General features: G+C 40.1%; 1 protein-coding gene across 2 annotated transcripts in view; it reads left to right on the forward strand.

The window, feature by feature from the left end:
* ZDBF2 (zinc finger DBF-type containing 2) overlaps positions 1-14108 on the forward strand; it is a 31468-nt gene extending 17360 nt beyond the window's left edge. For both annotated transcript variants that reach the window (XM_046019544.1, XM_046019545.1), the window contains exons 6-7: positions 1831-6241; positions 6392-14108. In XM_046019544.1, the coding sequence (XP_045875500.1) occupies positions 1831-6241; positions 6392-9385 (7405 nt within the window). In that variant the 3' untranslated portion in view covers positions 9386-14108. The remainder of the gene's footprint in view (positions 1-1830; positions 6242-6391) is intronic.
* The last annotated feature ends 391 nt before the right edge of the window (positions 14109-14499 follow it).

Genomic DNA, 14499 nt, shown 5'->3' on the forward strand with positions numbered 1-14499 from the left:
TATACCTTTTCCACCTAGTTTCTCTATTACTAAGAACTTACATTACTATGGCACATTTGTTACAATTAATGAACCAATATTAATACATTAACTAAGTTCTGTAGTTAATTCAGCTGTTCTTAGTTTTTACCTAATGACGTTTTCTGTTTCAAGGTCCCATCTGGGATAACCATGTTCCATTAACTCCTCTTGGCAATTAAAAAAATTTTTTTTTGTGGGGGGGAGGGGCAGAGGAAGAGGGAGAGAGAATCTTAAGCAGGCTCCATGCCCAGCACAGAACCTGGTGCAGGGATTGCTCTCGTGATCCTGAAATCATGACCTGAGTCAAAATCAAGATTTGGACACTTAACTGACTGAGCCACCCAGATGCCCTTGATTTTAGCTATTCTAACATGTGTGAGGTGATATCTCATTGTAGTTTTGATTTGTATTTCCCTGACGATGAATGATGCTAGGTATCTTTTCATGTCTGTTGGCCATCTGTATGTTTTCTTTGGAAAAATGTCTATTCATGTCTTCTGCCCATTTTTAAATTGGATTATTTGTTCTTTAGATGTTGAGTTTTATAAGTTCTTTATATATTTTGGATACTAACCATTTTTCAGATAGGTCATTTGCAAATATCTTCTCCCATTTGGGTAGGTTGCCGTTTATTTTTATTGTTTTCTTCATGGTGCAGAAGCTTTTTATTTTGATGAAGTCCCAATAGTTTATTTTCCCAGAAAGACATGTAGGAAGAAGTTGCTGCAGCCGATGTCAAAAGAAGTTGCTGCAGCCAATGTCAAAGAGGTTACTACCAGTGTTCTCCTCTAGGATTTTAGTGGTTTCATGTTTCACATTTAGGTCTTGAATTCATCTTGAATTTATTTCTGTGTATGGCAGCATTATCTACAATAGCCTAAAGGAAATGTGTACACACACACACACACACACACACACAGAGGAGTATTACTCAGCCATAAAAAAGAATGAAATCTCGCCATTTGTAATGACATGGATGGAGTTAGAGTATCGTGCTAAGTGAAACAAGTTGGAAAGACAAATACTATATGAATCCACTCATGTATGGAATTTAAGAAACAAAACAAATGAGCAAGAGGAAAAAAAGCCTAACAAATAAACAGATTGTTAACTTATAGAAGACAAATGGATGGTTACCAGAGGGGAGGTGGGCGGGAGGAGAGGTGAAATAGGTGATGGGGATTAAGGAGTTAAACTCGTGACGAGCACCGGGCATCTGATGGAAGTGCTGAAGCACTAAATTGTACACCTGCAACTAATGTTACGCTGTATGTTAACTAATTGGAATTTAAATAAAAACTTTGAAAAAAAACCCAACAGTGTGTTAAATAATATCTAACATTAGAATGATTATATTTTCCAGGCTTTTAAAAAATGCTCCGAACATACAACAACTAATTTACTCCTCAGAACAATCTAATGGGGGAAAAATAACATTATGTTCTTTTGGGGGGGGGGGGGGAGAGAACTGAAGCCTAGAAGGTTAAGTAACACATGTAATACTTTTTGCTGTTGACTGCTGGGATAACTGACAAATGATGTATCGCTTTTTTTTTTTAAACAGTTTTTTATGTTTAGGAGCCATTTGTGTTTATGAAGTAGCAGTTGGTGGAATTGCCTCCACCTTCTCTACTGATTTCCCTCCCTGAAAATACCCACGGTATAGAGCCTCATGGGATCGCCTTGATTCTTTGTCCTCTCACAGTCGCAGTCGGGCCCAGGAGAGCAAGAAAATGTTTATTGTACATTTATTGTAACATTTAAAATAGATATTAGAATATTTTTATGGATTTCCCCCTTGCTTTTTAGATCAACCCAACATGAGAGACTTCTCACGAATACTGTGCCACCACCTGAAGTGGTTCCTGTTGATGATTCTGCTTCCGAAGAAGCGACTGAGGATGCCGCAGGTGTAAAAGGAGAGAGCTCCAGCAAGGGTTCTGAACCTAGTAAAGAGTTACATGCTAGACCTGGCAAATCTCAGGAATGTATACAGGGTGTTTCCGTAAGACCATCAGTTATTCAAAAACTGGAGAAGGGACAGCAGCAACCCTTGGGTTTCATTCAGAAAATTGGGAGTGGCATGAAAGAATTTAACCCAGTTGGTATTGGTCAAGCTACACGTACTAGACCAAGCTTAATATGCCCGTCAGTGATTTCTAGTGCTCCTGCTAGTTGTTTAGCTGGAAGTTCCTTTGACAGACCAGTTACAACTAAAACAACTAAGTTAGCAGCAGCAGCCAGTTCGGATTCAGTCAGGAAATATGAACCGAACAAAGTTGACAGATACCTTGAACAGCCAGACAGGGGCTCTAGAAATCCTGTGCCGTCATCCAACCTAGAGACTTCTTCAATTTCGTATCAGAAACCTAAAGAACCAAATAGGAAATCTTTAGGTACAAATTCAGATAAATTGATTATACAGGAAGCTGGAAAATCTCAGCGTAAAGCTTTGTCAGCTGGCGCTAAAGTCCGTGAATTTATGGGTACTGAAGGCTCCTTAAAATCTGAATCTCTTTCCAAATTAGCTGTCAACCAAGAAATCAACCTGAATAAAATTGGCATGCCTTCTAATAAGGGAACCTTTGAAGATGCTACAGCAAAGCACCGTGAGAAATTCCTTTCTGGTATGGATCAGACCCAAGAGGAAAAGCATTTGGTTTTTAGTAAGTCAGCCTTTTTAGAACAGAAGAGCTCAGTGATTTCTGCAGTGAAATTTGCTCGTGGCTCTCTTCAGTCAGCATCTGACCAACCCGAAGAGACTGCACAAGACCTTTGGAAGGAGGAGCAAATTGACCAAGAAGATAAAAACTATGATTCGAGAGCTTCTGAAATGAGTTTTGACTGCAGTTCCCCTCGTTCACTGACTGATGAATCTAAGGCAACTGCCAAAGAAGTAAACCTTTCAAAGGAAGCGTATGCAGGTTTGCAGTGTAAGAATAAGACATCTTTCATTTCTGTGGTGAGTTCGGATCATGATGGCTCTCTTCTGTTGGCTACCAACCGAGCTCAAGTAATTGTTAAAGGTGTAAGTGCTCAGAAGGCAAAGTCTATTAGCCTGGTTGATGAAAGCTATGAATCTAGTGATTCTGAGATTAATTTTGAATGTGATGCCTTACTGCAATCAACTGATGACTACCCCCAGCAACCTGCAAAAGAAGGAAACCTTCCGAAGGAGGAACACATCGACTTAGTTGATAAGAACTATGGATCTAGTAGCTCCGAAGTAAGCACTGATTCTCCGTTTCCTCTTCAATCAGTGGGTGACCAACTCCCAGTGGCTGTCACAGAAGCAAAACTTGAGAAGGTTCACATTGGCTTGGTTGATAAGAACTATGGTTCAAGTTGTTCAGACACAAGTATTGATAACGATGCTTCTCCTCAGTCTGTAGTTGAGCATCCTCACCTGGTTGTCAAAGAAAGAAACGTAGAGGATAGACAGGTCTACCTGAAAGATAAGAACCTTAAATCCAGCAGTGCTAAAGCCCATCTTGATTACGCTGTCTCCCTTGAGGCAGTGACTGATGAATCTCAGAGGGCAGTTGAAGACATACACCTGGAAGAGAAGAATGAACCTGTGGATATGAACTATGATTCTCATGGTTCTGAAATGAGTTTTCACACTGATGCTCGATTGGTGGCTGGCCAGTCTGGAGTCATAGTTAAAAAAGTGAATGCTCGAGAAGTAGCTCTTGACCTGGAGGATAAGAGTGTTAAATCTAGCAATTCTGATCAAAGTTCGGATTCTCGTGCTTCTCTTTATCAGTCACCTAGTGACCAACGTGAAATAAGTCTGAAAGAGTTAAATGTTGACATGGAAGTTAAGAGCTATGGGTGCTCCAGTTCTGAGTTGACTTTTGAATCTGATCCCCCTACTATGTCGGGTACTGAACATTCTGAGGTGGACATGGAAGAAATAAGAAAGAGGCACATTAACTTGGAAGGTGAGCACTCTGGGTCAAATAGTTCTGCAATAACTTTTGACTCTGATATTCTTCTTCGCTCAGGAGTTGACCAGCCTCAAGTAGCTATTTATGTGGAAGAACCGAGTCATCTGGAAAATCAGACTAATAAATCTTGTGTTGCTGAAGTACCTTTTGATTCTGATATACCTGTTCATTCGGGGACTAATCAACCTGAACTGGCTGTTAAAGACATAATCATTCAGAAAGAAGAATATATACACTTAGGGAGGAAGAATGATGAACCCAGTGGTTCTGAAATAAGTTTGGATTTTTATGTCCCTTCTCATTCAGTGACTGACCCTCCTGAAGTAGCTATGGAAAAGCTAAATCTTCAAAAAGAAGAGCAGATATACTTAGAAAATAAGGACAATGAGCCTAGCGGTTCCAAAGTGAGTTTGGATTATGGTATTTTTCATTCAATGACTGGATATTCTAACAGTCCCCTTAAAGAAATGAATCTTCAGGAAGAGCACATACACTTGAGAAATAAAGATAATGGGCCTAGTGTTTCTGAAATCAGTTTGAAATCTGACCTTTCTTATCATTTAATGACTGATCATCCTAACATAGCTGTTAAAGAAATAAGCCATCAGCCGGAACACATGTACTTACAAGATAAGGATAATGTATTAAGCGTCTATGAAACAAGTTTGGATCCTGGTGTCCATCTTCATCAGTCCGTGACTCACAAGCCTGAAACTGCTGTTAAAGAAATGTGGCTTCCAAAAGAAAGGCATGCTAAATTCAAAAGTAAAAGTCCTAAATTTAGTAGTTCTGCAACAGGTTCTGACATCCCTCATTATGTAGTGACTGAACCTCAGATAGCAGTCAAAGAAGTCAATGTTGAGAAAGAAGAACATGTTCTAGAAAAAAAGAGTGATGAATACAGCAGTTCTGGAATAATGTTTGGTTCTCATGTCGTTCCTCACTTAATGACTGAAACACCTCATATTGCTGTCTTGAAGGATGACCATGTTGTCCTGGAAGGTCAGAGTACTGCAGCTAGAGGTTTTGCAGTCAATTTGGATATTGGTGCCCCTCGTCATTCAGTCATTGGCCAACCTCAGCAAACCCGCTTGAAGGAACAAAATGTTCATCTGGAAGATAAAAACCGTGAACCTAGTCATTGTAAGATAAGATATGATTGTGGTGACCCTCATCAGCTATTGACTGGACAATTTAGGGAAGTGGTTAAGAAAACAAACCTGAGGAAGGAAGGGAATGTTGTATTGAAAAATAAAAAGATTCAAACTAAAGTTTCTAAATTAATACGCTCTTCTGGTGTTTCTCTTCAGTCTGTGGCTGATAAACCTGAAGGGGCTATTAAACGAGTAAACCCAGAGAATGAAGGTCATGTGATCGTGGAAGATAAGAACAGCCAATGTAGTGGTTCTGAAATGAGTTTGGATTCCGATTTCTTGGTTGAGTCAATAACTGAGCAACCTCAAGTAACTGTTTCGGATCAGGACCATACTGAGGTAGTAGAAGATAAGCACAGTCAATCTGGTGGTTCTGAAATGAGTTTTGATTCTGAGGATCCTCTTCAGTCAGTGGCTGAGCAGGTTAGAGAAACTGTTAAAGAAATAACCCTTTGGAAGGATGAAGTTGATGTGGAAGATAAGAGGGATGAAGCTGAGGTGAAAGATAAGAGGGATGAAGCTGAGGTGAAAGATAAGAGGGATGAAGCTGAGGTGAAAGATAAGAGGGATGAAGCTGAGGTGAAAGATAAGAGGGATGAACCCAAGGGTTTTGAAATGATGTATGATTCTAACGTCCTTTATCAGTCAGTGGCTGCCCAAACTGAAGAAGTCGTTAAAGGGATGAACCTTTGGAAGGAGCATGTTGACATGCAAGGGAAGACTGTGGAACCTAGTGATCCTAAAATAAATTTTGATTCTCATGAACCTCTTCAGTCTGTGCCTAATGAAATTCAAGATGCTATTGCAGAAATAAATCTTCTGGGGGAAGGACACGTTTGTCTGGCTGATAAGGACTATGAACCCAATGATTCTGAAATAATTTATGTTTCAAATGTCCCTCTTCAATCAGTGGTTGAGCAACCACACCTTTTGGAAGGGGAACAGGCCAGTTTGGAAGATAAGAGCACTATCGCTTGTCCTGAAATAACTTTCATTTCTGATGATCATCTTGAGTCAGTGGCTGACCAGCTTCAAAAATCTGTTAAAGAAGTCAGTCTTTGGAAGGAAGACCATATTTACCTGGAAGATAAGAGCTACAAACTAGGTGACTTTGAGGTAAGTTATGATTCTGATGTTCCTGTGCACTTTGTGATTGATCAGTCCCCTTTGGCTGTCAAAGAAATAAACTTGCAAAATGACCTAGAAAATAAGAGCTGTGGACCTAGTGTTTCTGAAATAAAATGTGATTCTGGTATTCATTTGCAGTTAGAAGTTGACCAGTCCGAAGTGGTGTGCAAAGAAATAGATCTTCCAAAGGAAGGGCATCTTGGCATGGAAGTAAAGACCAGTGAGCCTAGTGATTCGGAATTAATGTGTGATTCTGACGTCCCTCTTGAAATAGTGGTTAATGAACTTCAAGTGTCAGTTAAAGAAGCAAATCTTCGAAAGATGCTCTTTGTGGACCTGGTGACCACTGATAGTGATTGTGAAGTGATTGCGGAGTCTGATATGCCTTTTCAGCCAGTGATTGACTCACCTCACATGACTGTCAAAGAAATCAATTGTATAAATACAGAAGGCTATGATCTAGAAGGTGAATGCTGTGACTCTTGTGGTTCTGAAATAGGGTATGTTTGTGAAGACTCTCCGCAGTCACTGGAAAACCAATCCAAAGAGACTTTCAAAGTGGTAAACCAGAAGAAAGACTATATCATTCTGCAGGAGTCAAGCTGTGAGTCTTACGGTTCTGAAATAAATTTTCAAATCGACCCCCCAGATCGGTCTGTGACTTACTCATCACAAGAATCTGATAAAGAAATGGTGAAAATTATTGACGCAGAAGAGAAGAGTTGTGAATCGGATAGTCCCAAAACAGATTTTAAATGGGAAGACGATGCTGAGCCAATGGCTGAGCAGCTCCAGGAAGAAGACAAAGGAATCAGCATTTGTCAAAGGAAAAGTCTAGAAACCATTGGCCGAAAAGAAAGGCACCGCGAAGCTACTGTTTCTGCAGTGCGTTGTAGTGCCTCTTCTGGGTCAGCAGGCCATCAGAGGGCTAGTAAGGGAAAGATTTTGAAGTTAAAACATGCAGATCCAGAAAGTATGAGCTGTGAACCATGTGGTTCTGGGATGAGTTTCCAGTGCTCTTTTCAGTCTGACACTGACCAGCCTCAAGAAGCCGTTAATAAAACGGGACTCTACAAGAAGATGTCTCTGGACCCAGAAGAAACAAACCGCGATTCCCACCCAACCTCTATTTTCATAGTTGATCCTGCCAGGAACCTGGAAAAGGTAAAGGAGGTCATACAAGACGATCCTGATGAGCCTGTCCTTGAAGCCTTGCCTCATGTCCCTCCTTCATTTGTGGGGAAAACGTGGTCTCAGATAATGAGAGAAGATGACATGAAAATTAATGCTCTTGTGAAAGAATTTAAGGAAGGTCGTTTCCACTGTTACTTTGATGATGACAGTGAGACCAGGAAGATAAAAAAAAAAAATTTGAATGAAGAAAAAAAGATTACCTGGACTGACGCGAGTCAGGACACTACCGCAATTCAAGTTCTTTCAGATTGTGATGATAATGCAGGTGGCGTTTCAGATACCGATGACTTTCCAGTGGCCTTAGATAAATCTAGCCATCATTCTACAGTCAAGAGGCCTTATTATGAACAATCATGGCGACTCGCTGCTCGATGTCAGGCTGTAAAAGTCAGCCATGGAACTCAAACCAATTTCTCAAATCAGTCAGACACACAAGACAGTGGACAGGAGGACGACTCGCCAACAGGGAAGCGTTCGCTTCAACAGGACAAAAAAACAAAAAAGAAAGTGAAAATTGGAGCACATGAATATCCTGAAACATGTACTAAAGTTCTGAAGCCTTTGCAACCCAATGCCTTAGTCTACGTTATTCCTTCAAACATGAAATTTCAGGACGGTGAAACTGCCAACTTCGCTAAAAAATACCGCACCCCCAGAAGTCGGGATGTTAGCATAGAGTACAAATACAAACGGAGCTCCTTTAATTACTATGACCCACTGAGTAAGGAAATTGTAATTAATCCTCCTCTGAGCATAGATGTATCAGACCCTAACAGAGTTAACTGGCTTGAAGCTAGTCTCAGCGACCTGAGCTCCAGTTCAGGCGATGAAGACGCTGAAGACTGTGACCCAACATCCATTTGGACCATAAGAGATGAATTGCTGGCCTATCCGGGGGCCCCTGTTTCACCTGAGCGAGTGCCACGGCCGGGGACCTCGGGGGCTTCACGGCCGGGGACTTCGGGGACTTCACGGCCGGGGACCTCGGGGACTTCAGGGCCGGGGACTTCGGGGACTTCGACCGCGAGCGCGGGCGCAGCTCCGAAGGAAAGTAATTTCCAGGTAACTCTCAACAGCGACGCCGCCGGCACCTCTTCGGAAGCAGGTACCGGGAAGTTCTCAGAAGGGAAAAAGAGAATTCAGAGGAGGGTGACAACGAATGATGACAAGCCAGACGTCCCCCCGAAGGTCTATAAACCGCTGAGTCTCCAGGCACAAGCCAGGATCGCTTTCGAAAGACGGCCAGTTTGGATTCAGACCAAAGTAAACGACATCATTCGGAAGTATCTTTCAAAGTACTGTTTCCTGCGTCGCAAGTATCAGTCCAGGAGCGCCTTTCTCCGACTGCATCTCAACCAGAAAAAATGCGACCCCCCCAAGAAGAAGGCGGCGGCGAGGAGCACCACCCATATGGTTTTGAGGTCGTCGGTTCTGCCGGTGCCCGCGGATCCCCCGGTTCCCTCGGATCCGCCGGTTCCCGCGGAATCGTCGGTTCCCCCGGTCCCGCGGCTTCCCTCGGTTCCCCCGGTCCCGCGGCTTCCCTCGGTTCCCCCGGTGCCGCGGCTTCCCTCGGTTCCCCCGGTGCCGCGGCTTCCCTCGGTTCCCCCGGTCCCGCGGCTTCCCTCGGTTCCCCCGGTGCCGCGGCTTCCCTCGGTTCCCCCGGTGCCGCGGCTTCCCTCGGTCCCGCGGGCTCTGCCGGCTGCTGCGGCGGCGGCCGAGGGGCGGTCCCTTGCGGCCCCCGGCTCCGCCCCCAAGCCTCCGAGGCAGCGTAGGGCGGGCAGGAGGAGGAATGGTAAGAAACGCCCTCGGAAGAAGAGAAGACGGCTCTCCCGACCCGTGAAGATCTACGCTTTGAGAAGCCTGTATTCCCAGGTGCCCTACTCCGACAGGATGAGGACTCGGCTCTCCAGCAAGCGGGAGGCCAACGAGATCGCCTAGACGCGTGGAGGCGAGCTGAGCAGTCCGTGCTTCACTCGAAACACATTTGTGCGCATAGCTTTCCCAGCTTCGGTGAAAAAAATTTACCTTCAACTATTTTGCTACAGACATTATTTTTCAGAACTTTTATAATTCATTTAGAATTAGTGTTTAAGGTCTCTTTCTCTTTTTTTTTTGAGATCCAAACGCATCCTTTGTCCATTTGCCTTAGAAGAGCTTCACCTTAATTTATAGCTATAATTTAGCACAGTATATATACACACTTTTTTCTCCCTCAAATCACATCCCTCTTATTTATTTTTTATGATTGTATCTCATGTCAGCAGGTCATAATACTGCAAAAATGAATGTGGCAAACATTAAATGCTATCTTATTTTTACTTTTTAAAAATGGAAACAAAGGAATATGTACTTCTGTGCGTTTCAGAGTGGCATTGTCAATACCGTATTCTAACTGGAGAATTAAAAAACTAGAATAAGTTTCTCAGCTTTCCAGCGAGGTTGATTTAAATAATCACCAACAAAATAGAATTGATCATTCTTTTAAAAGCATCCAAGAAAATGAGATTCCGTAATCTTTAATCCAGTTTTTAAAAACTGCCTAGTGATTTTCTATACATACACACAAACTCCTTCTGCTACCTTTAAATTGGATTTGCAAGTTTCTAACTTATTTGGACACATGCACATATACAGTCTCTGTAGGTTTTTCTTTAGCATTATTAGATCTTAAGGGGAAAATGATCTTGCCAGTGTAATTAGGTTTCCCACCACCTTTATTCCTCTCCACCTGAAGTACTGGTGGTTGAATATGAAAATCTGGGTTATCTTTATGGCCTTACCTCCTAAAAATATTTCAGCCACTATCATATCATTTTCTGTAATTATCGAACAGAAATTGAACTAAAATTACAACTTTGGTAATTTGGGCAGACCATTAATTGTCCTTAACAAATTATTTGTAATCTTAGAATTTCAAAAGATCTAATAAAACTGATAACCTATGTGGAGGTCAGTTTTGCAAGGGAAAAACTACCTATTTGTACATTCGTTTGGCTTTCCGTAAACTTACTGATTTTAATAGTTCAAACAAAAGATAAGCAGTTAGGTCTGAGATACTCAGAACATGTTTAGATCCTTTATTCGGGCACACTGGTTGAGCTGGTACAGACACATCTAATTACCCTGTTTAAGACAAGGATCCTGGATCCTTTCTATCATTAATGTTAAAGGAAACATGAATTTCAACTCTCTTGTATAAACCATATCTTATTGAAACTAGATCAGTGTACCATGATTTCAGAGATAAAAATGTGTTACTTTAGACTTAATGAAATATAGTGTAACAGTTGGTGTCTAAATGTAGTTTTATTTCAGGGGCCGTTTTTAACCTGTGGGTATGTTTATGATGGCGTTCTGTTGTAATTTCTTTACTTCTAAATTTAAAACAGTAATTCTGTTGAAAAACAAATGGGCAAATGTTTATATTTTTAGTTGCAAAGCAACTTCAGCCTTGCCTCATATACAAACATATTTTAATTCCCCTCCTTAAAACGATACTATGGGCCACTAGTTTAAAATAATCCTCCAATTTTAATTTAGAAAGAAAACTGTCCTATTGTTTAGGAAGTAAACAGCAGTTAATATGTGAAAATATTCTATTTGTGGATACTGGTGTCTTTTTTTCCTTATAAAGTAGACACGGTAATTTCCTTAAGTACTATTAGTAGGCATTCTGGATGCTTTAGGCTTAAGTTAAAAAGCAGATCGTATGGAAATAATGTACTCAATGAATATGATGTGTCATATCTATTGTGATTACATCATGCGGAGAGGACAGTTCTTATAAGTGAAATGATCAAAACAGTTAAAAAAAATTTTACTACTTTTTTCACATTGGAGACTTCTAAATACCATTTTTTGAGAGAAAAAAGGTTTATATTGAAAATTTATATTACTAAAAATATCAAAGTATAGTACAGTCCTGATTATTTTTTTTAACATTTTGCAAATGTTTATAAGTTCCTGTAGTCATTATTTTAGACAAGCTTGAAAACTTGAAATTGTAAAAATTATAATTTAAATTAAATTAGAAATGAATTACTTTCAGAATTTGGTAGGCTACAAGATGTGCCCCTTTGTCAAAATATATTTTGGCTTCATTTGCAGTTTAGATGAAACAGTTGGATGTTTTTTGTGTATTCAAGAGTGCATTAAATTCTTTTAATAGTGATAAATCAAGTTATAACCACAATGAATATTTTATTACTCTTGTCCTTGTTCAGTATCTTGCATAAATTTTTATTATGATTGTCCCAAGTTATACAGTATGTGGACAATATTGTGTGAAGTGTGTTTTGCATTTGTGCATTTAAATTATTTGTGTAATTAGGGCTCTGAGTGACACTTTTTGGTAAAGAGAAACTATATTTAAATATTCAAGCAAGTATATATTTCCATGTAAAGCTAATGTGAAGACTAATGTATTTTTTATAATGCAGTTTAAAGAGTAAATTTGTTTTCAAGGTTGCCAAGATAAAATTTATCAAATATTGAAATTTGTCTCTACTTTCTCCTCAAGTTAGGAAGTTTTTCTGGGAATACTTAAGGAATCAGAGAATAATGAAAACGAGTTCATTTTATAAATGGTCTTAGAGATAATAAATAAGAGAATATAAATGTTGATGCTGGTGAGGAAATATTTTAACCAAAGATATACAGGTATGTTCACGGAGTACTTATTTCAAAGGATTAAATTTAACAGCTATTTGTTTCTCTGGTGGAGTAGTGGGTTAGCAACTTCTCACTTCGTATACCTGTATCGAAAGAGTCAATGAACGGGACTGAGGTCAGGAGGCAGAAGCCACATCATTAGTTGACACCTGGTGGGAAGAGAGAACTTTGGTGCCTCCAGTATCATAGCGTATGTTATAAAGGACAAGAAAACATGGAAAAGTAGACGTATGTCACTGAGGTCAGGGCCTTGGGCCTCAATAGGACTGATTTCTGGGTTTTTTGGTCCAGGATTATATTGCTAAGATGGAACAACAGCCTACTCTCTGTGATAAAAAATTACTAAAGTAAAAATATATGATGGATGTCCATATTCACTAAAGGACTTGTCTATATAATAAAATGTGGAACATACGGAAAAATCATGTAATTAGGGAATTAACACATCAAAATGTCAACCTGAGAAGATGAGAGGCTGAGGAAGAGTCTCAACATTTCCTTAAACTTTATTTAGACCCCAAATATTGGGAAATGAGACAGTAAGTTTCCTTTGTTCTTCTTACACTTTATATGTGTATTTAAAAGGTTCTCCCCAAATATTTTAAACAGTTTACCTTGATTAAGAAATAGGTCTAGGATGAACTATAATTTGTTGCTGAATCTTTAAATAAGTATGAACTTATACTTTATTTACGTTTATAATTTATTATATGCATGTTGTTTTTTTTACATGCATTTTATTTTCTAAGTTTTTAAGCTGGACGTGTGTGTGTGTGTGTGTGCGCGCGTGTACATCTTGAGCCCTTACTTACTAAGTGCCGGGCATTGTTCTGAGCTTTTAACCTGTATTATCTCATTTGATCTTCAAAGAGCCCTATGAGTTAGGTACTGTGATTGTCACTAAGTAGCTCTATGCCTCAATTTTGGGATTACAAATGAGTTGTTATTTACTGTGTTCAGATGGGGATTACAGTCCCTAGTGCCAGGACACCACTAAACTACTGTCTGTATAGTTTAGCCTTTTCTGAACATTTTATGTAAATGGCATCATACAATACGTGGTGTTTTTGTCTGGCTTCTTCATTTACTATAGTGTGTTTGAGGGTCATTCATGTTGTGGCATGTATCAGTATTTTGTTCCTTTTTTTAATTGCTGAATAGTATTTATAATTAGTTTTTAATGAAGCTGGTAACAGAATGCTGGTCTCCTGACAAATATGATAAAAGCTGTTAGGCTTGAGGCTAGCTGTTCCTTTATGACTCTCATACCTGTTACCCTTGATTATTATCCCATTTCCAAGACCAACTGGATATCTGCCTTTTTAAGTGCCCTTATCCCATACTTGAATGCTTATACTTCTCTGTCTTTTACTCTTACTTCCTTTATTGCCCATCTTGGCATTCTTCACCGTGCTCTGTGAATTCTCATTTTCATTGTCAACACATTATCCTGCGTTTTCTCAATCTTTTTTCACAGTGGAGTGCTTGAATGTAATGGAACTAAGAATCACACCCAAGTTAGCCATTCTCTTCTTAATCTCCACGGGCTGGAGAGCCAGGCAGTGTTGATGACGGTACTGGTCATGGTGAATACTCTTCTTTACAAGACACTTCTCCATAACCCCAGTACACACCATCAAAGTCAAGAAGTCAACATTGATAATGGTATAACTCTATTCCGCAGACCTCATTTGGATTTTACAGATTGTTCTACAGTTCCCTCTGTAGGTCCGGGATTCTACCCAGGTTCACACACTGTCATGACTGTTCAGTTTCCTTCTGTATGGAGCAGTTCCTCAGCCTTTCTTTGTATTTAATAACTTGACATTTTGAAGTGTACAAACCAGTTTCTTTGTGGAATGTCCCTCAGTTTGAGTTTGTCTGGTGTTTCTTTATAGTTAATGCTTTGCGGGGGCGGGGGGGGGGCAGAAATTCTGTGGACTTTTCAATGTATCATAATCGCAGCCATGTGACGTCAGTTTGAATAAAAGTGGTGATTGAAAATATCCAGCCTTTGTCTTTATTTTAGAGGGAAAACTTTTAAGGATCTGAAATGGGGGCTCTTGTGGTGGGTAAGCCGTTATCAACAGTAACATTTTTTCACAACTGAATTTTGAGAGAATTGGGAAGGAAAATTAACTTATATTCATCATCCAACTCATACATAAGATGGTAGCTTATGTGTACACTTAACAAATACTACTCTCCATGACCTCAGTACCTCTGGGCCTAGGCCAAGTCCCCTGGTGGGTGCCAAGGGTCCAACCATCAACCACACAAGCCTCTGGTTGCTCACTTTCATTAACTGATACGAGTGACAGAGAATTTCAGTCGTCATAAGTTAGTGGGCATACAGCTTTATTCTTGCCCTTTCAAAAGAT

The sequence above is a fragment of the Meles meles genome, chromosome 9 (assembly GCF_922984935.1).
Source record: "Meles meles chromosome 9, mMelMel3.1 paternal haplotype, whole genome shotgun sequence".
NCBI classification, from domain to species: domain Eukaryota; kingdom Metazoa; phylum Chordata; class Mammalia; order Carnivora; family Mustelidae; genus Meles; species Meles meles.